Raw genomic sequence first — 25077 nt, 5'->3', positions numbered from 1 at the left:
ACCAAAATGAAACATTTTGGTTCTTTTGTCAGTGGCTAGAGTAGCTCAGAAAAGAAAAACAAAACACCAAACTAACCAACCAACCAACCAAAACCAGACAACCATCCTCTCACAGATTAAAAACTTACTTTAAATATTATTTTAGAACTTCAAAGAATTCAAGGAGCCAAGAGTTTCTTTTTTTAAGATGGTGGAATGAAAAGTTTTGATTCACAGCAGCAAGTTTCTCTTGGTCTTTCTTTAGCAGAAACAAGAAGGAGCAATACCTGTCTTCTCTCAGCCAGAGGACAGTGTCCATCAGCACAAGCAGAGATATCCCAAGTGACATTCCTGCCCTGATTTGGGCAGCCTAAGAGTGTCAGGAGGAACCCTCAGCCCCACCTCAAGCTGGACCTGTGACCACAGCAAAAGAAGACACTGCTCTGCCAGCTCCAATCAGTGCCTCACTCGTAATATTTTATTTGTTTTGTTGACTTTTATTGAGAATGAAAAAATAATTTAAAGCAATTATCTGTACAGGGGGGCAGGGGGGTGGTTAGCTGGGTAGAGGATCTGTGACCCCTCCAGACAGGCCAGGGAGGGCTCAAGGGGGTGATTTACAGCTGTCCAAAACCACAATCCCAGCGAGGAGGAGCGGAGGGCCAAGGACAGCTCTGGAGCTCTCACAGGCTCAGAGCACAGGGACAGGAGGCTCTGCAGGGGCACAGGGGGGGCCAGGCTCTGGCCAGACAGACCCTCAAGTGACCTGCAGGGGTGTCTCCAGCATCTCCATGAGAAAGGTGTCAATGGGGGTGTCTCCAATCAGCTTGAAGAAGAAGAGGTGCTCCAGGCACTTCAGCCCGATGGAGCGCAGTGCCGGCAGGCGCAGGAGGAGCTTGGCAAACCTGGGAAAGAGCAGAGTCAGAGGCACAGGGGAGGCACTGCCTGCCCTCTCCCACCTATTTCCAAGCCTGCACCAGCCCAGATTCTCCCCAGAAAAATGCTTTGGGGCATTCTCAGACTTAGATTCCCTTAAGCTTTCAATATAAGCATTTGTTGCCTCGTATGGTGGGAATATGTACCTTTCCAAAATGGAATTCGGCATTTTTTAAACTTAAAAGAAAGCAAACAAAAAAAGAAGATACATCCAGATTTGCACATCTTAACACAACCTGTATCTCCATGGTACCATTTAAATCTACCTTCAAAAACTCCCCAGGCTCCCAGAGGGTGTGCACCCCTCAGCTGCCAGGCACTGCCTCTGGTTTGAAGGCACAGCTGGAAGGGGGTGCAGCTGGCAGCCTGTTCCCTGTTCCCCCTGCCCAGAGCCCACTGGCAGTGTCTGTGGTGACAGCAAGAGCCAAGACCAGCAGAAGATCCCGCCGGCACCGACCCAGCTGCCGGCGCTTCAAGAGCTCGGCCAGCAGAGGGTAGGATTGGATTGGAAAGCAACAGAATTCCATCTCCACGGCACCCTCAGGGCTGGGGATTTGGGCACTGCGGCTCAGGCAGAGCCAGCACAGCGAGGCTCCTCTCTGCAGGGTGGGCATCCCGCTGCCCTGCCGGGGGCACTCACCGCCCTGGCTGCTCGGGGTACTTCTGCTTCGTGTAGGCTTCCAGCGTGGCATAGACCTTCTCCCGCAGAGATTCCACTTCTGAGGGGCTGGACAAACCCTTGGCATCTGCTCAGGGGAGGAAATACAGGTGGGGAAAGGATCTCTGCACATTGGGTCTCTGCACTGTGTGCACAGGCAGGAGAGGACTGGGACAAATGTTGGTCTGCTGGGAGCTGTCCCTGCCCATTGCAGGGGGCTGGAATGATGTGATCCTCAAGGAAACTTCCAACCCAAAGCATGAAATCTGTCTGCAGCCTTGATGCTCACTGTCACAGTGACTTGCTGAGGCCCAGAGGGAGTGCTTGTCACCTGGGACTGACCCCAGCCTCAGGCTTACCTGGGTTAAACAGGACAATGGCTCGCAGGCACCCCAGCTCCGACTTATCCATCTGCATGTCTTTCATTTTGGACACCAGCTCTGTCAAAACCCTGCATGTGGGGAACATGGGTGAGCAGACAATCAGAGACCAGTTTCTCCACTGAAAATAGGCACTGGGAATACCCTCAATTCTTCTCTGCAGGAAGAGAGGCATCTTTGAGGCACAGCCATGCCCCACACTGCTGTTCTACAAGTGCATCAGCAACATCCTGAGCATCAAATTTGCTCCTGTTCTCGCTTTGTTCAGCACACAGCACTCCCAATTTGCACTCACTCAAGGAAAACCACATGGGTTTTCTCCACTTTTCACTGTGTGGTGCAAAACATGGGCACTGTCCTTACATGTGCCAGGTGTGAAGGAGTGGTGAGGCAGTGTCCTGCCAGGCAGGGAGCAGGCATGGCAGGGACAATATGCATGCACTTGTTACACAAGCAAGTTGGGGTTGAAGGCTTTGCCATCTAAAGCTCTTGGTGAGCAATATTAGGCCTAGATACAGCCACAGTGAACTCTCTAGACAGAAGCATTCCTCCCCCTGCACACCCAACCCAACATCTGCTTCTGCAAATCCCTTCCCACTGTGCTTTCACCCCATTCTTGTTTTTTTTTTAAGTCAGTCAAACATCCCCTGCTCATTCCAAGCTACTTCTGCCCCAAACCACAAAGGCTTTGCTCCAGTTCCCCTTAAGGACATGTTTCCCACTGAGAGGGGAAGGCAGAGCCAGCCTGGCCAGCCCTGCTGGGGGATGGCAGCCACGTACCTGTCAAAGATGGAGCCCACGCCAGCGCTGTGGGCGCTGCTGCGGTGCACGTGCAGGCCCGTGGCCAGCAGGATCCCATCCTGCACCGACACAGAGCGATGGGAGAAAGAGGCAATGAGCAGCTCATTCCAGCCTGCAAGCACAGGAGGGCAGGACACGTCAGGCAGTCCAGCCACAAAGCAGTTCCACACAGAGCAGCAGAGCTGGTTTCTCCCTGCTGGCTTTGGATTAAACTCAGGGGAGAGTTGGCACCCCAGGTACCAGCTGCACCCCTTGCAAGAGGTGAGAAATCCTTTGGAAATATTTGGAAAATGCTTTCAGGCACATGGTGGGATTCTTGGGGTTGTTCTGGGCAGGGCCAGGAGTTGGACTTTGATGATTCTTGCAGGTTCCTTCCAGCTCAGGATATTCTATGATTCAGTGACCCTGACTAGCAGCAAGCAAGGAGCAGAAACTGGCTCAAAGGGAAAACAATTAAAATTACAAAAAAGAAAAGGGAGAATATATTTTGGATTTTCTTCCTAAAACACATATTCCTAGCAATTCCAATCTCTGTACAAACAACAGATTCTAGTATCCCATCCACAGCCTCCGCCAACCTCTCATCGTGTCTCAGAATGGGACGTGCAGGAATGGATTGGCTCAGGATTGCACATTCACCACCCAGCCTAGCTGGCTCTCACACAGCCCAGAGAAGGGACAGGGGCAGCAGGGACAGCCCCAGGTGGGGGACACTACCTGCCCGGAGGAGAATGACTTGGTCTTCCAGCGTCAGGTCGGAGAAGTGGGGGATGCGCTTGGCCCACTCGACCAGAGTGAAGAGCTGCTTGTCAGCAGCATGGCAGATGTTGGTGACAGGGTCATTTGTCTAACAGAGAGGGGTACCAAAAGGAAAAGAGCAGAGGAAAAGAGGAGAATTCATCAATGGAAAGTCTTTGATAATCACAATGGAGTTAACAATACTGAACACCACAAGAACAGCACCCAAATTAACAATAATCTCAGGTGGGTGCTGTTGGGAAGAGCAGGTATTTGTTACCACTGTCCCCTCTGCAGCCAGCCAAGTCAGCTTGATGCCTTGGAGTGGCCACCTAGAACAGAGGCTAGACCAGATTAAGAGGATAAAAGCAAGTATTTATTGAAGGTCTTCAACAGGCAGACCTTGGGCAGTCAAAAGAGGGACTACACCCAAGATGGACAATGCTAAGTTTTTCCAACAATTATAAGTTTGGTCCATTTCCATATCAGGGGTTAATCCTCCAATTACAGCTTCAGGTAATGAAGTCATATTCCCTCAGTTTGCTCTCCCCCATTTCACTTTTGTTTACACTTTTTGAGGCCTGAGGAAGTAGGATGTCTTTGAGTTTCAGGCCCAGAGGGGTTGTTTTGTCTGACCAAAATGTGAAGACAGTAGCTGACACTCTCTATGGAATTTAGAGTTATACACTAAAGCAGTATAGGATTTGAAAAATATAAAAGCTTAATCCTAAGGCATCAAGCTGGTTGCTAGACTCTTCTGTTTGCTTGTTACCCCTTTGCAAAGCAAGTCCCTTGTGGCTGGCTCCAGTCTTGCTCCCCAGGGCATATCCAAAAGCCAGGGAGCAGCTCCTGAACAGGCATGAGCACCAGTTCCATCCAAACCAGTAAAACCACAGCAGTAAACCTGCTGTGTTCAGCTCCACCCCAGCCAGGGGCAGACAAGAAGTGTTCAGGGCTATGCACATGTGAAAGCCAGCACAGGGCTCAGGCTCTCCAGCATCCAGATTCCTCATTGAAACTAAAAAAGACTGGGGAAAAATGCTTGGAAAATAACATATAGTTGTCATTCAGAGTATCTCCAACAGAGAAACTGTTGGTGATTTTTAGGTGCAGTGGAGCAAAACCCCCTTGGTACAATGCTTGTTGTTCACATGGTGCTTATCTGCTCAAATCCCAGCTCCAATCTCTGGCTGCAGGTGCTGCCAGGGGATCTTACCGAGCTCTCAGTGCCCATGTCACTGTAGGCCTCTGTTTTGGGCTCCACTGCCAGCTCAGCTTCCAGGATCCTCTCCACGGGCATGTCCTCACTGCCACTGCTAGTGGACTCGGCCTCGGTCTCACTGCGCTCCCTGCTCCTCTGCCTCTCCTCCTGCACAGCTGTGGGACACAAACACGGCTCTCTACAGCCACAGCAACGCTCACCTGCTCACAGGGGGTCCCCACAGGTGGCATGGAAACCCCCTCAAGCAGGGGACAGCAGAAAAGAAATGGGGGTGGCATTCACATTCTCTGAAAAAATTCCTTCACCTAGGGTTTTTCTCCTGGGAAGCTGAAAGGCAGCGAGAGAGGCCTCAGAGAAAAGGGAAACAATTCTTATCTCATTTGCTTCTCCTGTGTTGTGCTGGTGTGGAACGTGTTTGGGGATTGTTTACCCACAGGTGATTATTTCATTGGATTCTGCTGTGAGTTGTTTGACTCATTGGCCAATCAGGGCCAAGCTGAGTTTGGACTCTGGAGAGAGTCAGGAGTTTTCATTATTATCTTTTTAGCATTCTGTAAGTATCCTTTCTGTATTCTTTATAGTATAGTATAATATTCTTTAATAAAATATAGTATAATAAAGTAATAAATTAGCCTTCTGAGAACATGGAGTCAGATGCATCATTCTCTCCCCTCGTCAGTGGACCTGCATTTTACAATAAATGGGTATTTCAGATGTTCACCCATTAAAATGGCTGCTCCCACATCAAGAACTCGGAGGTTGCTGCAGACCAGTAGCCTCCAAATTTGACCAAAGATTGTGATTTCCAAAGTATGAAGCTCCAGAACAGAGGGAAGAGGAGTTGATGCCTCCAGGTGGCAGCCTGGGCTCGGCTGTCACTGGGTGCTGGAGGAGGCAGCGCTCACAGCACTCCTGCACTCACAGACAGGCTTTTTATGCTCTCAGCATGCTTCCAACAGTCCCAGTATGTTTTCAACAATCCCACAGCAGCCAGAGCATCCAGCAGCAGGGCTAGACAGTCCCAAACCCCCAGCTGGATTCACACCTGCTGCTTGTCTCATTCCTGAGCAAAATCCTACCCAGTCTGGCCCAGCCCTGGCATCACCTCTCCCTCCACCACCTCTCTTCCTGATCCTCCCCACTAGAAAGTTCCTCCTACATCAGTACCCCAACACCTTCACTCCCTTCACCCCTCTTTGTATGTTTTCTAAAGAAGGCACAGAATCATGACATTCTCTCCAAAGCTCAGTTTTTAACTACCAAAGCTGCAGTGTGTGTAAGACAGGCCAGTGTAGGACCTGTGTACCTTGTGTGCAACAAAAGTCCTGGGTACACTTTTTTTTTTTAAGAAATCCCAAAGGGAAATACAACAATCCTGCTTAAGAAGTGACCAGCAGGCATTATATTTGTTTAGTTCACTGCTGGGGTGAAGTGGCAACACCCAAGGAGATGGATCAGTGGGGCATCCAGCCTGGTGCTTGTGAGGGAGGGCAACACAGGACACAAGTATCTGCCAGCCTGCTGGGGGGGAACATTTGTGCTCTTCAGAGCAATGGACAGGAAAAGCCATGCAAGTGCTTCTGAAGTCACCAAAATCTTACTGGAAGAAAGAACATGGCAAGGAAATACCAGTCCCATCACTCAGCCCCTGAACTCAAGCTGCACTCTGTCCCCAGTTTCTGCAGCTCCCAAAAGGCCCCTGTGATTGCTGCAGCCAAACTCCCACAGGATCCACCAAGATCCTGGGGTTTAAATTTTCACTCTCTGCAAAAGGAAGTTGTGCTAACACCCTGGTCCTCTGAACCACTTTGCACCTGGCTGGAAGAGGGAGCTATGCCTGGGATTAAGTTTTTGATTCCAGCCTGGCATTGTGCAGTCCCCTGCTGCCCTGTGAGCCTGAGGCAGCACAGCTTTGGTGATGCTGCAGGATGAGGATCAGCTCATGACCAGTGTTACAGCTACTTCCCTAGGCAGCTCTGTTACTTTATCTTAGAAAAAAGGAGCTTAAATGCTGTGTTGGTTGTCACTTCCTGACCTTGCATCTGTTAGGATAATTTGGGAGACAATCCAGCTCAGCAGGTGAATGGAAATGACAGAGGGGAAATGACAGAGAACTATAAAATGAGAGATAGAAATAAATCATTCACCCTTATCCTCCAGTACAAGAATTAGGTGGTGACAAATGAAGTCAGCAAATTAAAAACAAAAAAATGGAAGCTGCTCTTCACAAAGGAGGCAAGAAGTCTGCAGGACCCCTCACTGCTGGGTCCCAGCAGAGGTTTAAAGGTTTCCAAAGGGTCCAAGCCATTAAGAGTCACTAACTAGAGGCAAGGTTGGGTCAGAATCAGTTAAAAGCTTTGATACTCACCAGTGTGTGTGATTAGGTGAGAAGAAAAATACACTGTAACAGCTTCCCCATCAGTCTCTTCCCTTATTAGCCCTTATTAGGAAAAAAGTCTTCACAGAAGGAAGAATTTTTTGCACCCTGTCCAACATGGGAACAGGCTGCTCAGGGAGGTGGCTGAGTCACCATCCCAGAGGTATTTAAAGGACAGGTAGATGTGGCACTTAGGGACAGGGTTTAGTGGTGCAATCTGCATTGCTGGGCCAATGGTTCCACTTGATCTTAAAACTCTTTTCCAACCTAAGCCACGATTCTCATTTCCTTTGCGTAATGAGGTCCAAAACCCCCTGATGCCCTCAGTGGGGGCTTTTGGAATGCACCAGCCTTGGAGGGCCACCAAGAGCCTGATTTATCCTAATGAATGGAGGAAAATGTCTCCAATGCCATTGCTCCAAGCAGCCCTACCTTCCCTCTTCATCCCCATGGCGAGGCACTTCTGGTAGCGGCAGTACTGGCAGCGGTTGCGCTGGCGCTTGTCGATCAGGCAGTCCTTGTTATCCCGGCAGGTGTAGATCAGATCCTTCCTGATGGTCCTCTTGAAGAAGCCTTTGCAGCCCTCACAGCTGTACACCCCATAGTGCTTCCCTGGGGAGGCAAGGGAATGGCTGGGCAGGCAGGTTTTGGCCTTTCCTTCCAGCATGGAGGAGCTCAAAGCAAATCCAAAGGTGGAAAAACTGTAGGGTATCACCTTGGCAGGCCTGAACTGGCTTCAGTGAGTCTTAGCAGCAGCAGTCAAACCACAGGACCACTGTTTTCCTGGGATAAGGAGGGGCTGCATGCCAGTGGAGTGATGTGGAGCATCTGAGCTGCACAACAGCCACAGGCAGCAAGAGGGGTGCACTGATATGGAGAGGGCTTGCAAGGCTCACTGGGGTATGACAGAAAACCCAGACACAGCCAGAGCCCAGCTGATACAAAGCACAGGGAGATGGGAACACAGAGATGGGGAAGGCTTGCAGGGCTCACTGGGGTATGACAGAAAACCCAGACACAGCCAGAGCCTAGCTGACACAAAGTACAGGGAAATGGGAACACAGAGATGGGGAGGGCATGCAAGGCTCACTGGGGTATGATAAAAAACCCAGACACAGCCAGAGCCCAGCTGACACAAAGCACAGGGAGATGGGAACACAGAGATTTTGGTAGATTTAGCTTTGGTAAACAGGGACAGAAGGTAAAATGAGGTTACACACACGAGGGAGAAGAGCACAGTGTTTAGGTTTGCTCACTTTTGGGCACTAATCTGCAACACAGCCAGCCAGGCCCAGCCATGAGCTTGCCACAGCAGTGTGGCCCCAGCAGCCTCCACACTGCTCAGTGCTGCACAGGAGCACCAGGAGAGTTCTCACTGCGCAAAGCCTTCCCCAAGAGAGAAAGCCTCCTACCTGAGGACCTGTCCCCACAGATGGCACAGATATGTTTGGCTAGGGATCCTGGACTTGTGGATGGATAATTCATGTTCCCTATCCCCGGGAGACCCGGCAAGGGCTTGACATCCTCCGAGCTGCTGACATTGTTCAGGACATTGAGCTGCAGAAACCACAAGACAGGTTAGAGAGGAGAGACTCACATCTCAGTGAAACCATCCCCAAATGGAGCTGACCCTTCCCTTGCTGCTCCTTCCAGGCTTGTCCCACAAGCTTATCCCCATGGGGCTGCCCTGGGCAGACAGACATCCCTGCTGAATCCAGCAGGAGGGGTTTAAGCAGGCACTAAAGTAGACACTGCCTGATGTTGTAACCAAAGCCAGGACTAAGCAGCGCTGGAAAAGGGCAGGCACTAACCTCAGCTGCTCAGTTACAGCCTCCAAGCCATGAGGCTGGTGGGATCCTGGCTGCTTCATTAGAGGATGCTGATTGCTGGCTGCTGGCAGCCACAAGCACTAACAGGTTAGTAAAACAGAGCTCTGCAGACAGGTGATTTGTTACAATCAAACCTGCACTGCTTCATGGCTAGGGAAGCTGTAATGGTGCTTAAAAAAAGAAAAAATAAATAGAAATTAGTGGGTTATCTACCCTGTCTCACAGTATCTGCATATACACATGAACACATGGCCATTTGGTGACTCTCTGGGACTTAGGTTCCCAAACACTATCACAGGTGGCAGATTTGGTGTTACCAGATTATTAAAAAAAATAAACAAATAAACAAAAAAAAGGATCAGGCTGAGCATCTAAAAATCAGCAGCTGTGAGATGCAGGCAAATGATGCAGAGCCCCTAGCTGAGATCCCCAGGAGCTGCTCCTGGCTGCTGAAGTTAAAGGTTACAAACCCACATTGATTAGAGACCAAAGCCTGACATTGCCCAGGGCTTCCTTTTATTGCTGTTTGCTTTGGAGCCACTGTCAGGCAGGGCAGGGAGGGTTAAGGGCCATTGAGCACGTCTTGTCAAAAGCTGTCTGGGCAGAACAATCTCTCTCCAAGCCCACCATCCACCACCAAATCACCTTCCCCACTGCTGTGGGTTAAGGGCTGGGGATGGTTGTTCCATCCCTGGGTTTGTATGGAACAGTTGTGCCAATTTATCAGCTCAAAGAAGGCAGAAGCAGGGATAGAAAACAATGGTTTGGATGAAGACCCAGCTCAAGCCTTCATTGCAATCTCTGTAACATTTAAAACAGTAGATTTCATGCATGTTGCTGAAAGTTCTCCATTTGCTCCAAGAAACTGTACATTTCCCACAAAAAAAAGTGGTAATTTCCACAGTAAATTTCAGTAAAGAACATGGGTTCATCCCATTTGAATTTTTGGACTTGTCATTAGAAAAATAAAAAAGGTGAAGCCTGTTCTTATCTTCCCTCACTGCTATCCCTTCATTTTCAAAGCTTCAAAGGTTTAATAACATGGAAAAAAAAATATCCAGCAAAAATCAGGAGCCAAGTTGGTTTTTTTGCTCCACTAGGACATATAAGTGTATTGGGAAAAATTGCCCAGAGGAACAGAGGTTTGATCTCCCCAGCAGAGACTCAAACCAGGCACTGGCAACTGTAAATCCTTATGCTTCAAAATCCAGACTAAGGAAAGGAGAAATAAACCCCTTCCTCCCCACAAGTGTCCATCATCTTGGCAAAATGCTGAGCCAGGAGGAACTTTTTATGGTAAAAAATGTTACTCAGAACTCGGGTACCACCTTTTCTTCCTCCCTGCCTACATTTTGAAAGAATAAAAGGGAGAGAGGGTACAGGGGAGGGGGACACACAGGGCAGTTTTATCCATCAGTGTCCTTAGAGCTTGACTCTTGCAGGTGAAGTGCAATCATGGATGGTATCTGGGACAACTGCTTGAACCCAAATCCATTAGCTGCCTCCCTGCTGAATCCCCAGGGCCCAGCTGTCTCCTTGCATTAGAGGCAACACAAATGGAACCTTCTCCTCAGATCTGGGAACTTGGCACAGGGCCCAGGCTGGGGAAACCACTTCCCAGAGCATCCCCAGTCCCAAAGGAAAGGCTTCCAACCAGCCAGTGCTGCCACAATTTCCTGTCCAACCCTCCTGTCCTCGATGTCAGGGGCACAAATACCATCAGATACATGGGGAACAGCTGGGTGCTGCAAGGGGAAGAGGGATCCTCCAGCATTCCCACTGCTGACAGCTGAGGCTCACACAGGAGTTGAGGATGCTGGGGAAAGGTAAGCCAAACCTCATCCTCTTTCAGAGCTCTTCAGCTCATGCCATCCTCTCCCAGCCTTCCAGGCACTATGAAGAGGTTCAGGCATTCCAAGGAGTAGCAGCAGGGTATGGGACAGAGAACCAGGGACCACCTCCTTTTTTTTCCCTCAGCAGGAGCCATGAGGCTTCTGAGCACTTCCCACCTTCAGGTCCCACTAATAAAACACAAAATCTTGCTCCTAAGAGGCAGAATTTTCACTTACATCTGGATGCCCAGAACATTTCAGCTCTCTGTCAAGATGCCACACTGCCACCAGAAATGCAGGAGGCAGTGCCAGGCTTTTGGAGCAGGATGTCTCCATCCCACAGAGCCACCCTGGGAGGCTCCCAGCCCTCCCAAAGCTCTGGGGAGGCACCAGCCCTAACACCTGTCTGGAAGGGAAACCTCAGCACCCACGTGAGCACAGGCAGTAAGGATGGGAGTGCTTCATTTTGCTTCAGGCCAAGCTGATATGCCAGCCACAGTAGGTGGCTGGCATTTAGCATTAACATTTGTCTCTCCCTAGAAAGTCTGTCTCCTTTCCAGATAACCAAATGAAGCAGATATGCTTTTGCAGGAGGAAGGGCAATGTTTCACATGCTGCAGCCCTTGGCTATCCTGTTTCCATGTACAGTAATTATACACTGCAACAGAGGGGAGCTGGACTGCACCCACAGCAAGAGCAAAGCTGGAAATTAGCTCTCTTCCCTCATCCTGTGTTGGAACCTAGGACTTTCCTCTGGCTGCCCTGGGTGATTCCAGACCCTGGCAGGGGGCTCAGAGACCTTGGCACGGAGTCAAAACCACCTGTGCCTTTGATTTTAGCCCATGGAAACAATTACCAACTTTGTTGAAGATTTACAAGGCACAAGAGTTTGAGTAGAATGATAGTGAATTTGTCACGGGGTAAAAAAGTAGAATTTTAGGGTTTTAGAATGGGGGTTCAAGAGGCAAGATGGAGGAACCTGAGCATGTCCTGTCCTTCTTCTTCTTCTTGTTCTCCATCTTCTGCTGTGATGGTGACACTTTTGGATTGATTTAGAGTAGAGACAGACTGTCTAACATAGGTGATGGGTATTGGAAAATTATTGTAAATAAAGCACAGGTAGTTCTTAGTATAAAAAGTTAACACCACCCCAAGGGCAGGGACTGTGCCACAACTGGACAGATCTCAGCAGGTCAGAGAAAGAATGTAACAGATAAGAGAAAATAAACAACCTTGAAAAGCAGAACCAACGACTTTCTAATACCTCGAGAGCCATTTCAACCACAGACACCCAAGAATCCTGTAGGGTATTTTAAAACTGGTGTGGCCTGCGTGTCTGTGCAAGGCTGATTAATGCAGATTCACGTGCTAGAAAATATTCTTTCCAGCTGAGCTCTGAATGGCCAAACTCCTCACCAGCCAACCCTCTCCCTCAACTTTTGGGACTTCACCCATCCTGAACACCGAACTGTAGCAATGAAAGCATCACATCCCCACCTGTGGGCTGGCGTGTGCCACGAAATTCACGCCGGGGGCGGAGGACAGAGCGACGGGGTGCGAGCCCAGGGAGGAGGTGATGACCCTGTAGGGCGAGCCCAGGGCGCTCATGGGTGCCGGCAGCGCCCGCGCCACGCTCCCGGGGGGCTCCAGGAAGCTGGGGGGCCCCTCCACCACCGGGCTCCCTGTGGAGAGCCCCGAGGACAGGCTCACCGACGTGGAGCTGGCGTGCACCGGGGAATCTGCAGGGAGAAACGGAGAGATGGATGAAATAGCCACCGGCTGCCCAGCCTTGTTGTTGTCATCATCATATTTCCTGGGAAAATCCCTGCGCTGGGATTTCTTCTCCCAGGAAGCTGAGGAGCCTCAGAGAAAAAGGCAAACAATAGTTATCTGATTTGCTTCTCCTGTGTTTTGCTGCTTTGGAATGTGGTTGGAGATTGTTTATCCAACAGGTGATTGTTTCATTGGTTTCATGTGAATTGTTTTTACTTAATGACCAATCATGGTCTAGCTGTGTTGGGACTCTGGGAGAGGTCACAAGTTTTTCATTATTATCTTCTAGCCTTCTGTAAGTATCCTTTCTCTATTTTTTTAGTACAGTTTGAGTATAGCATTCTTTAATATAATATAGATCATAAAATAATAAATTAGCCTTAACATGGAGTCAAATTCATCATTTCCTTCCTGCCACAGGGGACCAATATACCACAGGTTGTGTCAGCTTAAAATGCCAGCCCAGCCTCAAAACCAAGCAGCAAAGCACACTGTAAAAAGAAAAGAACAAAATGTTGGTTATAGTACAGGAAAGTGAGTTATATACTGTTGGAACACTGATTACTGAGAATTTGAGACTTTCTGTGCTGACCCCTCAAGAAAACACTACATTTAATGTGAGACCACAGAGAAGACTTCCAAAATTAAATGATAGAAACTAAGATTATGAGTGTGTAGTTTGAATAGAAGTGTGTAATATCACACAGTAGAAAACTTAGAGTTTAAAGTTTTAGAATATAGAATATATATAATATATAATATATAATAATATATAATATAATTATATATTATATATTATATTATATATATAATATATATTTTTTTAATATAGAATATATAAAACAAGAAGCTTTAGAGTAAAAAATAGTCCTTCTCCTTTACCTTCTTCTTCATGAGTTTGAGCAGTATTTTATTATATATATTGTAATATATATTTAATAATAATAATAATAATAATTTTAAATATAGATATATATAAAAAAATTGAAACATCTGCATTGCGAGTCACAGGTAATTAGTTATTGAGTTAAAAGTACAAAAAATTGTCATTTCTTAATTAGACAGTTTATCCTTAAAAGGCCTTGTAGAGAAAGAAATACAACTCAATTTTTAGCTTGTTAGAGTGAAGTGCTGTAAAACTCACAGTTTTTGAGACTGTAATATAAATAAGAACTAAAAAACATCTGAGTCGAAACAAGAAATACCATCTCACACATTTGATCCCCACCTTGGCAGGAGAAAGAAACTAAAGAACCCGCAATATACAGCAACAAAAGTTATTGTGGAGATAATGCTTAATAACAAAATACTCCTTTTCCACTTCAGTGCCTCAGCAGACTTGGAGGAAGGCACCACTGCCTGCCTGCCTCAGGCTGATTTTCAGTTTGCTCTGAACTCTTCCTTGAGGTCCCATTTCTTTTGTCCAAGCCAGCTCTAGGGACAGCACACTTCTGAAACCCTGAAATCCTCACCAGCCAGCCTGGAAACTCTGAATGTTCCACAAGTCTTATGATGGAGCCTTCCTGCTCCTTGAGGTGGCTCTGGCCTTGTGCTCCCATGGCTCAGTTTTCCCTCTCCCCACCCACTGTGTCTCCACTGTGCCTTTTCCCATGTTCACTCCCAAAGCTGGGTGCCAGCATCTTCCATAGCAGCTGGAGCAAGCCAGGAATGCCTCATGACACGCTTGCAATGCAAGTTTCAGGGCAAGGCAGCCCCAAAACAATTTGTCCTTTATTTTTCCTCATTTGTACAAATCAGAGCAGAGACTTTGGCCAGGCAGAAGTGCCAGGGCACCCTCACAGCTACAAGGACAGAGAGTTTCCTCCCTCCACGCTGAAGAGCTGCAGTGCACATCACCAGCTGAGCCACACAAGATCAGTCTGCCCTGAACCCTGCTGAGGAAAAGGTGCTGTAAAAAACAATAAAACCCTGATCATTGCCACTTCAGGGCAGACTCTGAGGCTGAACAGCTCAGCCAAGGCCTAAATACTGTCTTCTGTAGGACCAGTCTCAAATATTCAAGCATCAAATGCCCACTAGTCCCAATGGGTGATGCATCTAGGTGCATTTTAAGGATTTCCATGACCTTTTCTCCCTCCCTTAGAATTTACCAGCCCTAGTTAGCATTAGCTGTCATTAACATTTCTGTGAACCATTATTTCTCTGTTGGTTTTTCAACACAGGAGATGATTCCCTGGAGTAGCAAGGCAAAGATGTTGTGTGGGAAGGTCACACAGCTGCTTTTTCATGGCTGGCACAGAGGATACATTCTCCCCTTGCATTTGCAAGTAAGGCAGCACTTGGGTGTTTTGTTTGTTTGTGGTTTTTTCCCTCTTTTTAACATTACTGCAAAGTTATTTACGTGACAGTGTTTGTTATTCTACCTGAAGTAACAATCAAATCTGATTCAAAGGGAAGATGCACAATAAAGACGGGAAAAGGTCAGCTTGCTGAATAACATTAAAGACATTTGTCAGAGTCAAGGAGGACTCCATCCGCCGTTATCAACCCGCTTCAGACTTAATTCTGCTGAGGGAGGGGGAGAAAAGGTCTTTGTCAATTCTTGCTTTGGCTTTTTGGATCAATTCTCCCGGTGGGAAAGCGATGTGCAGCAGGAGGAAGCCGGCTCAATGACAACAGCAGAAGCCTCAGAGGCAGCGAGGCGCTCTGGAGGCAGGAGCAGGGCTCTGCCTGCTGCCAGAGAGTCACCCCACATCCCCCTGCCACCAACAGGGACACACAGCCTGTTTTCTGCTAGCAGACAGCAAAATCCCTGCCTTGGAATAGATCCCAAGTGCTCCAGTCCTTCATCCCAGGGACAGAGTGCCTTTAGCACTGGGCAGAAGCTGTGCTGTTTGTCTGGACCCTCCCTTACCTAAGCAAGCACTCAGCTCACATAGGCACCTCAGATGTTTCTTGGGGCTTAAAAGGATCATCCTGACTCGGGCCATTATCAGCTTCAGAGAAAATCAAATGCATTTTTCATCACCTGTGGTACCACAACATGCAGTCCTCCCCAGCAGCTGCAGCACAGACCTAGAAAGAATTTGCTTTTACGCCTCTTTAAATAACTAGGTAAACAACATTGCCTTTGAGGATTCCTCAGCTTGGAAAATAAGTCATTGCAGGGGATCCTGGGCAGAGATCTTTCACACCAGGAGAGCTGAGCAGGAAGAATGATTCTTCATCCTTTTCCATTAACACAGAAAAGGGCATATTTTGAAAGTATCATGCAGAAGATTTAAACCAATAAGGAAAGACACCCCAGAGAGTTAACTGTTTGCTTTTATGCCAGACCTTTCAGGAGTGCTGTCTCTGCCAAGTTTCTCCATTAGAGAGGCTCCAGCCTGCACAAGGACCCAGAGCAAGGCCTTCCCACCAGGAGGCTGCTGGCCAGTCCAAGCCCCACCGTGGGCTGTGACCCTGCCAAGGGGAAAATGTTTCAGGGCTGTGCCCAGGGGGATCCCCTAAGCCCCAGGATGGGATCAAAGGTCAAAGCCAGGAAGCCTGGAGGGTTTTACCCTGTTACACCTCTGTTATCCCAGCAATGAGATACCAAAGAGGAAGTGTGAATGCACAAAGGAGTGTTTGCTGGTGGAGATAGAAGAATAAATGAAAATGCCTACTGGAGAGCACAGAGGTGTAAAGCCAGGCTTTGCCAGGACCTGATGACACAAACCAGAGTTAACATGCTTGTTCTTACAGTGTCTGGCTACACTGTCCTGCCAAGGCTCTGACAAACCCCTGGTCAAATCCAGCAGTGTTATTTTCCATTTACCAAACAACAACTTTTTCCATCTGTTACAAATTGGAATAAAGCCCCCATCTAGAAAAGCACAACAATGATGACAAAAAGCCCACAAACAACAAAAAACTTTGACTTCCAGTCCTTTTCTGGGATAAGTCTGCTAAGTCATCTACCACAGGAGCAGAAGAAATGCATTCTCCTGCACCTGGGGAAAATCCTCCTCTCAGCTTCTCATTTTCAGGCTAGAGTGCCCAGAGAGGGATATAAGAAATGAGTGTTAGCAGACTATCAGCTTGTGAGAGGAGCAATTTTCATGGCTGAAAGGTGTGCAGGAAGAGCCAAGCCAAAGCATCCTTGACCCTGGGGTTAATTATTCGCTCAGCTGAATACACTCAAACTTGTTTCAGTTCAAAGAAGCCACGGAGGTTTGGACTGTGCAAAGAGCCAAGTTTTGAAAGAAAATAATTAAATTAAATGACTTGCAAGAATATACTGATGGTCTGTGTCCCACATCTCCCAGCAGAACCCAGAAAGGTCTTGGGTTCACTGGGATGGAATGGCTTTAGTGCAGGTATTTTCTCTCATCATCTGGGAGACAGACAAATGCCAGTGGAACAGGGCTAGATGTTGGGGAAGATGAGACAGGAAAGCCTTATAAATATGATTGCCTGGCAAAAGATTTTGAGACTATAGAAACTATAAGTGAGATTGAAATGAAAGCAAGCTTTGAGATCCCTCAGTTACTGAACAACTGGAAACAATGGCATGGCCAGCTGAAGGTGATCCCCTTTTGATGGAACAACACCCTCTGCTTGCAGACAGCTCCAAGGGGCAGAGCAGACCCTGCTAGCTTGGCATAAGGGGCCCAAAGAGGAGTTTTTAGGGTTTAAAATGTAACACAGTATGGTAATGTAATGATTCTTATAGGCTGTATGGAAATGCTATAGGATTTGTATCTTGTACTAGATTGGTTAGTGAGAATTAGAATATTCAGCACAGAAGATTTATGGTATTGCAAGGGGAACTTCACTCTCTTTTACTCTTTTGCTCTCTCTCATCCTCTGTACCACGCTCTTGCCTTCTCTCTCTTTACTTCTCTGGGCCCTGCTCTGGCAGCTCCCAGCAGGGCCCTGCACCCAGGCCCTTTGCAATAACCCACAAGTTCCACGGCATGGCTGCAGAGATCTCTGCTCTCCATCCATCCCCACCATCCTACCACCATCGCTCCTGCAGCTGGGGAGGAGCTGCTCTGGAGCAGGGAAGCAGCTGTGGGATGGAGCAGGGTGGGCTGGGGAGCCAGGAGTCAGTCCTGCAGCCAGCCCCAGCCAGCCACCCCCGCTGCACGGGGCACAGGTGACATTTACCCAGGCCTGCAGTGTCCATCAGGTAATGCAAGGTGACAGCAGGGACGGGGACGCCCCGAGCACAGGGCACCAACCACGCTGGCCATGTCCCCACACAGCTGGGGAAGGCCAGCTGGGACCTGCACTGAGCATCAGGGCTGGCTGCTGCTTTTCACCAACCACTCTGCATTCACCATTGGCTTGTTTCTGATCCACAAGTGAGGCTGTTTTATCCTTCTTCCCCGTTCTCTTCTCCAAACTAATGCCTGGACAGGTATGTCACCATCATATTTTCTGAAAAATCTCTTTGCCCAGGATTTTCTCCTGGGAACCTGAGAAGCCTCAGAGAAAAAGGAAAACAAATTCTTATCTCATTTGCTTCTCCTGTGTTGTGCTCACACGTGGAATGTGTTTGGAGATTGTTTCATTGGTTTCATGTGAATTGTTTTGACGTATTGGCCAATTACAGTCAAGCTGTGTCGAGCCACAAGTTTTCATTATTATCTTTTTAGCCTTCTGTAAGTATCCTTTCTGTAGTCTTTAGTACAGTATTCTTTTCTACAACATAGTATCATAAAATAATAAATTAGCCTTCTAAGAACATGGAGTCAGATGCATCATTCCTTCCTGCCACAGGGCACCCTGCTAATACAATACAGGGAGTTCCCTGTCCAAGTCCAGGACAGCTCAATTTTGTATTTATTTCTCTCTGGAGGAGCAGGGGAAGGGAGGACAGGAGGATTGTGTGGATTTTCCAGTACTTCTGCTGCAAACATGCACTGCCCAGAGAACCCAGTGCCTCCATCAACTCTCCACAAGCTGCCTTAAACAGAAGCACACGCTCCAGCCTTCTCTTTGAAGGGGGCAAAGCTTAAGAAAGAAGAATTTGGTTCTGGGTGCTTGACTGTTTCAAAGTGGCTCTGCAAATTACAGCATTGTTTGTGGCAGGGAGCAGCTGAAGTACACACACACACACACACACACACACACACACACAAATACAGTGTCCATACTGTTGCTTCAGCATTCAGAATAAGGATCATATCTAATATCAGTTTAAGCATCTCTGCTGACATCAGGAAAAATAATGAAGAAAGACCCCAAGAAATACTCAGTTCTCTGCATTTTGAAATTACTGCCCTTGAGGACATGAGCAACAGCATTACCCTCACCCACCAGCTACTGAGCAAATACACAAAGCTTTGATACTCCACTCCAACTGTGCTTCATCTTCAATTTTAACAAAATCCTAATCCAGGGATAGGAAACTTGCATGAATGGCCTCATCAATCAGCAGTAGAAGAACACCATCTACATCACAGCAGATGTGTAGGTGTCCAACAGATGCACCTGCAGAGCACAAAAGCTCCAAGTCCATCACACCAACTCTAGACAACCAGGTCTGGGCTAGCACAGAGAAACTGGACCAAAGTGAGCTTGATAAAGGCACTTTGGATGCACCTCTGTGCTCCAAGAACTTCACAGGTGAAGCTGAGGAAGGTGTGGAAACAAAGACTTCTCTTCTGCAGGAGCACACAAGTGACCCCAAATATCTCGGTGAAGGCAGTAGGAAGAGAAAGGCTGCAACCAAGAAAACTGTCTTGATTTTCACACAAATAATGGCAGCAAACACCAGCTTCAGCAGTTACACCTGAGCAGAAAGAAGAATCAAAATGCAGAGAGCAGAAACATCCAAGTACTGCACACACTGTCTGTTTAACCACCACAGGCTGCAGGTTTGTTTTGGACAATTGCCCTTCAGCTCTAAAACCCAGCAAAGCCTTGAGAGAAATACCCATGTTCAGCACTGAGGTCTGAGCTCATCTAAGGCCTAAAACAATCCTTGAAGAGCCCTGGCAAGCCTAGAGATAATGATACTCTCAACAGTCACAGTTTCCTTTTTAGTATCAGAGAGAATCAAAAGCTGGAACTCATCAAACAATGAAAAACACTTAGGCTCCCAAGGCTTCAGAGAAAAGGTTCACAAACATTTAAAGGTGTGAGCTGCCCTGCCTGACACATGACTTTGCAGATACTTCATCCTCTGCAGATCAGAAAGCACTTAGAGGTGGGAAGAGACAGGCAGAGAAGGGCTGATTTCAGGAGAGGAGCACGAGTGTGCGTGGGAGGTGCAGCCTGGCAAACAGCTCGTCCTTGGGGACGACCTTGAAAGGAAAATACCTGAAACACTCCTGAAAGTGGCTGCAGTGATGGTAGCAGGATACCCACCATAACTGGAATCCAGCAAAGTTCTGCTGCTGGGACTGCAGAAGTTGTTTTTGTTTAATACACAGAAGATGAACCAAAAAACTCCCTTTCTGGGGATATTTTTAACCATCCAAGCAGATTCCCACAGAAAGTACAAACTGCCATGCTAATATCCCACAGAAAGGTTAGTGGGTTTGCCTTGCTTTTAAGGTCCAGTGACCTCTGTGTTTCCATCTTCCTGCTCAACTCCATGCCAATAAATAATGCAGCCTTCCCTGAGCACTAAAAATGAGGAGGAAAACTCTCAGGAGCTGTAGTGGCACATATGGGAGCAGGGGTTTCTCCATCAGGGACCTACACTGGGCAGCAGAAAGTTTCCCTCAGCTCTCCAGGTGGTGGGAAGAGCTGCTTCCTCTCTTCTCTGGTAATGCTCCTGTACCTCCCTTGCAAACAGGGGCCATCCAAAACCTGGCCACAAGAAGCTGTGTGTCGTGTCCAAATGTCCTTGGACTTACTAAGCTATTGTCCCACTGTCCAATTTCAGTCCAATCAGGCCAAGACCTCAAAATAGCATCTGCTGCTGAGCCTGCACCAGGGAAAGACTCCTTTAGCAACTACACATCAAGTAATTAAAACAGAACTGCAAGCCAGATTTACTCACCCTAACAAGGTGTCACATCTCCCTGGTGACCACAGTAACACACAAGAGTTGGATAAAGCTCCTTGTCTCCAAAAAAAAAGGAAAAAGTCGTTGAATTTGAGGCCTGAAGGGTTTTTCCCATGATTGTTTGATCAGATTTCCCACTTGGCCAGCAGCCACCAGGAATAAACATGTACAAATTCCTACAGTTGTCTTTGAATTTGTGGAGAGGCTACAGGTCCCCAGGAGAATGGATCCCACTGACTGCAAGACCTGTGGTTGCCCCAGGCAACTGAAGGCAGGTGTCTCCTGCTTTAAAAGAAAAATTTTCACAAAATTTAAAGTTTCGTTTTCTTAGATACCAGAGTTGCCCAGTCACTGGATTTCCTCACACCTTTCCTGGGTCAAAGGACTCTTTTCCATCCTCACATCCACAATTACAGGAATGGACACAGCGAGCCATGACATCCAGGGGAAAAAGCATCCTGCAGGTCACAAAACCTGGGACCATCACATGTGAAAAAGGTGCCAGCCAGCCAGGCAGCAGAGCCAGTCCAGCACAAAGTGGGTTTTCCTCTCCCTATCCCCTAAACGACCTGGCCTAACCCTGCTTTGCCTGGGAGAGCTGACAAGATTGCAGCCGGAGGTGGTGTGGCCACAGGCCAAGTTACATGAGTACCAATAAAAGAGACTTTGTGGAGGAGCCAAGTTAGTTCTTGTCCCCAACCAACGGTGCCAGAGAGTGCCCAGAGAGAGAGGACAGCCAGCACAGCATCTTTCCTTGCCCTGGGAGCTGGGCTTGGGGTGAAATGCATCCTTCTGGAGACTAAAAACACATTTTTATTGCTTCTTTCTTTGCTCCTGTAGCCCAGCACATCTCCTGCTTTAAATGTCTGAGAGTGACTCGTCTGAACATTTTCCCTGCTATTCTACAAACTCATCTGTGACACCTTGGAGTCTGATTGTCCTTTTCTCACCACAAATCATGTGCTTATGACCAAGTTGTGGATGTATTTCTCAGACAAATTTGGTGGCGCTATTCAGATGTTTAAGATCAAAATGAGTGTTGCATACCCCATCAAAAACATGCACCTTATTTCTAACCTGAATGCAGATAAAATTAAGGTAAAGCAGATGCAACAGCTACCTGAAAGCAAAGAAAAAGACAGCAAGTAGATGCCCTTATTTTTGCCATTATGCTGAAACTGAAGCCCAGAATTTCAGAGCTAAAGGAAATCTGAGTGCAAGAAGAACAGCAAAACCTGCATCACCTTAACTTTCCCCTCCAGCAACACCCTGCAATGAATGCTACAAGCTGACAGCTTAGTGTGGACACTGCCCTGGCACCCTGATGTTCCAGGAAGAATTTCATGGCTTTTCCAAGGATGGGGAGCAGTAAACACCAGGAACACATGGTGGGCCGGATGGAGATGCAGGCTGCCTGCACAGGCTTTGTGGGGAGGACCCAAGGCAGTGGAAGATCCCTTCCACCATGGTCACCACCATGTCTCCCCCTCCTCCAAAGCCTGGCTGCCCTCTCACACAGGCTCAAAGCTGTCTGGCCAAAACAGGCACTGCTTTCTCAGCCAGCCAGAATCCCCCTCACCCAAGGAGAGGGAGCTGCCACCTCACCAAGCTGCCACAGGGACATGGAAGCCCTCTGGCTTTGAGGGGAGCGTGGCCAGGAGTGGCAAACTCCATCCAGGGAGCACAAGACAGGACAGAGGGACTGCTTTAAAGCATCCCAAGCAAAACTTGGCCAATGCTTTTGCATCTCTGCCAGGCATTCACATACAGAAAACGCCTCTGTTTCCAATACCAAGTTGGAAGCAGGTTAAAACCCCAGTTTAATACTTTAAATGGAAGTTAAACTCCCAATATACTGAACTGTTAGAGAGCAATCTCTTCACCTTCACTGCTGGAACAGAAATCCCTCTGCTCCTATTACCAATTTCCTCTCCTAGAAATCTCCCAAAGGCTCTGCTGAGTGTTGTGACCCTTGTCCCTACAGGGATCTCTGCCTGGTTCCTATGAAGATCAGCTTAACTGTCACTTTTCTTTTGGTTCGTTGCAAGTTTGTAATAGAAATAAATTAAACACAAATAACACTTTCATTGTTTTGTTCTTATTGCAGCAGTAGGAGAGAGTTCAGCTGAATTTGCTGGGTCCTTAAAACCACCAGTGAGCAATAGATTCTCCCAACGAGCCATCCCCTTTCTGCAGAAACAGCCTAAAAAGGTATTTTGGAAAGTCAAGCTCTTGTGAAACTCGAGGATAACTTGATGCAATACTTTCCTGGAGTTGGAGAATTACCAGAGGTGAGCATCTGGTGAAAAAGGGAGGGGAAAAAACCCCACACATAGTGGGAACATCCCATGTGCAATGTGAGGTCTGCAGGAACTGCTTCTCCCTTCTCCAGCAGAGAAATACTAGGCTGATATACACAGAGCGAATCCTGGAGGCATTTCCCCACCTTGAAGGGCTGGGAACAACTTAAGGAGCTTTCCAGAGGCACCAAGACTTTGCACACACATGCACTTTCTGTTCCATCAGTACTTCCAGCAGTCCATAGTGGGTGCTCCCAGCCCCTCGCAGCCGAGCTCTCCAACCTACAGCTCCTCAACCCATTCCCCCTGCGTCACGGCAAGGGGAATAACCTCAGATAAAACATAAAGAGTGATCCCAAAGTGCATTTCCCGAGAGCAGCCGCGGTTCCTGCAGCCAGGGCTCGCTCTCGGTGGGCGCAGGGGTGTCACAGCCTCCTGGGTAGCCTCCCCTGGCTCATCTGACACGGCTCCACACGATTATGGTGGGATCTGTGTCACAAGGGCAGGAGATAGCCCCGCAAAGCAAGGAATTAGCCCTCTTAAGGTTTTCTCGGGAGGTGTTTCAGGTTTGAGAAGTAATTTTTCCCTCCCCTCAAACAAGTCAATAAAAATTAAATCGGACAGATGCTTACTCGGTTTGATGCTGTTCTTACAATGAAGAGATTCACGCCACCACACACAGACACAAACACGCATTTCCCAAACGATCCGCTAAACTTCAAAAGCGGAGCCTGCAGAATTTCAGGCAGCCTGGTGTGGCTGTGCAGAAGTTCACAGCACATAAAACCACAGGACAGCTTCGATCACAAGCACACGGGCACTGCAGGTTACAGCCACATCCCAGCTAGATTAAACACGTTTTTAAATTCCCTTTACACCCCCCCTTGCCTCCACCGTGGGATCAGATCCTCCCCCTAACCCAGTAAACGCAAGTAAAACACTTACTGCCAAAGCCCGCAGGAAACTTAATGAAGTGAGGATAATTCCCATACATGTTTAATCTTCAGTTCATCGCTCGCCTTTCCCGACACAAGTGCCTCCTCTAAACTTCAAAGCCGCCCGGAGCGCAGCCGGGGCCGGGGCATGGCTCTGAGGGGGCTCTCGGAGGGTGCCGGGGCAGCTTCCCCCCGCCGCGGGCCCATCCTCGCCTCACGCCGGCCGCAGCCGCAGCCGGGCCCGGGCCAGCCCCGCGTTCCCCCGCGTTCCCCCGCTCCTCAGCGCCCGCTGCCCTGCTCGGCTGCCTCGGCTCCCCGCGAATTCCCGGCGCTCCGGGCACGCAGCATAATCGCCCGGCGGAGACGCCAATCAATGCACGGCGGCTCCGGTATGGATCGGGAATCGGGAGCAGGGGGAGAGGTTAAGTTGTTCAGGGGAGGAGCATCGTGGGGAAGGAGGGGGTGATGTGCTGTTCCACCAGCGTCGGTGCCAGCAGCTCCGGCCATGTGTAGGGTCTCTGTGGCCACGCAAAGGAGCAGCCCTGGCCAGGAGGAGCTGCACATCCACCCCGCATCCTACAGCAGATCCTGCCTCAGCTGTGCTGCCGAAACCACGGCACGGCCCTGCGGTGCTGGGCTGCAGCCACCCCTGGGACATGCAAGGCTGAGAACCAGCAACACCTTCCTGGGGCTAGCGGAGCTGGCAGCTCAGCTCCCATCCCCAGCCCCACCCAAAGGAGCACAAAAGACACGCAAACCACACCAAAAGCCTCATTAAACCGGTTGCTAAAGCTGTGTGGGGTGAGAGGAGGTGGGACAGAGCCCGGGGGGCTCAATCCATGAGTGTCAATCCCAGCAAGCACAAGGATTCCTAACCTGTTGGCAAAGTTTGCTGTTTCAGGACAACACTGGCTTTACCTGCACTGCTGGCCTTTACCAGCCACGCTGGGGATCCTTGTCAGGAGCAGGGAGCAAAAGCCTGGCACTAGGCAGGGATACCTCAATACTGACTGCATACAGTCAGGAAAGTTCACAACAGAGCTTCAGACAGCCCCAAACCCACATCCATAACTTCATCTAATGCCCAACCCTCCCAACAATGAAGTTCTGCGGGAAATGTGCAGGAATAAGCAGGAACGAGCAGCCAGCTGCCAGGCAGGGCAGAGCCACATGCGGTCCCCAGCACTGTCCCCTCCAGTGCCTGGTGCTCCAGGTCAGGAACAGCCCCAGTTCCCTGACTGGCAAACCCCAGCCCAGCTCCTGCAGCTCTGGGGAGAGACAAGGACACAGCACATTCTGGGGTCTGATCTGGGAAGCCCCAAATGAAGCCACCTCAAAGGAATGGAGGAGG

General features: G+C 48.6%; 1 protein-coding gene across 1 annotated transcript; it reads right to left on the bottom strand.

Annotated features, from left to right (window-relative positions):
- Positions 1 to 430: 430 nt before the first annotated feature.
- On the bottom strand, positions 431 to 24147 carry RXRG (retinoid X receptor gamma). The gene is made up of 10 exons (XM_054638392.2): positions 23737 to 24147; positions 12250 to 12491; positions 8504 to 8648; positions 7524 to 7703; positions 4709 to 4869; positions 3472 to 3601; positions 2734 to 2866; positions 1933 to 2024; positions 1556 to 1661; positions 431 to 884 (listed from the first exon to the last, which is right to left on the bottom strand). Exons 1-10 carry the CDS (start codon positions 23783 to 23785, stop codon positions 737 to 739), a joined length of 1386 nt encoding a protein of 461 aa, XP_054494367.1. The 5' UTR covers positions 23786 to 24147; the 3' UTR covers positions 431 to 736.
- Positions 24148 to 25077: the final 930 nt, after the last annotated feature.

Source organism: Agelaius phoeniceus, chromosome 8, assembly GCF_051311805.1.
Source record: "Agelaius phoeniceus isolate bAgePho1 chromosome 8, bAgePho1.hap1, whole genome shotgun sequence".
NCBI classification, from domain to species: domain Eukaryota; kingdom Metazoa; phylum Chordata; class Aves; order Passeriformes; family Icteridae; genus Agelaius; species Agelaius phoeniceus.
This window is presented reverse-complemented; position numbering and strand designations above follow the sequence as displayed.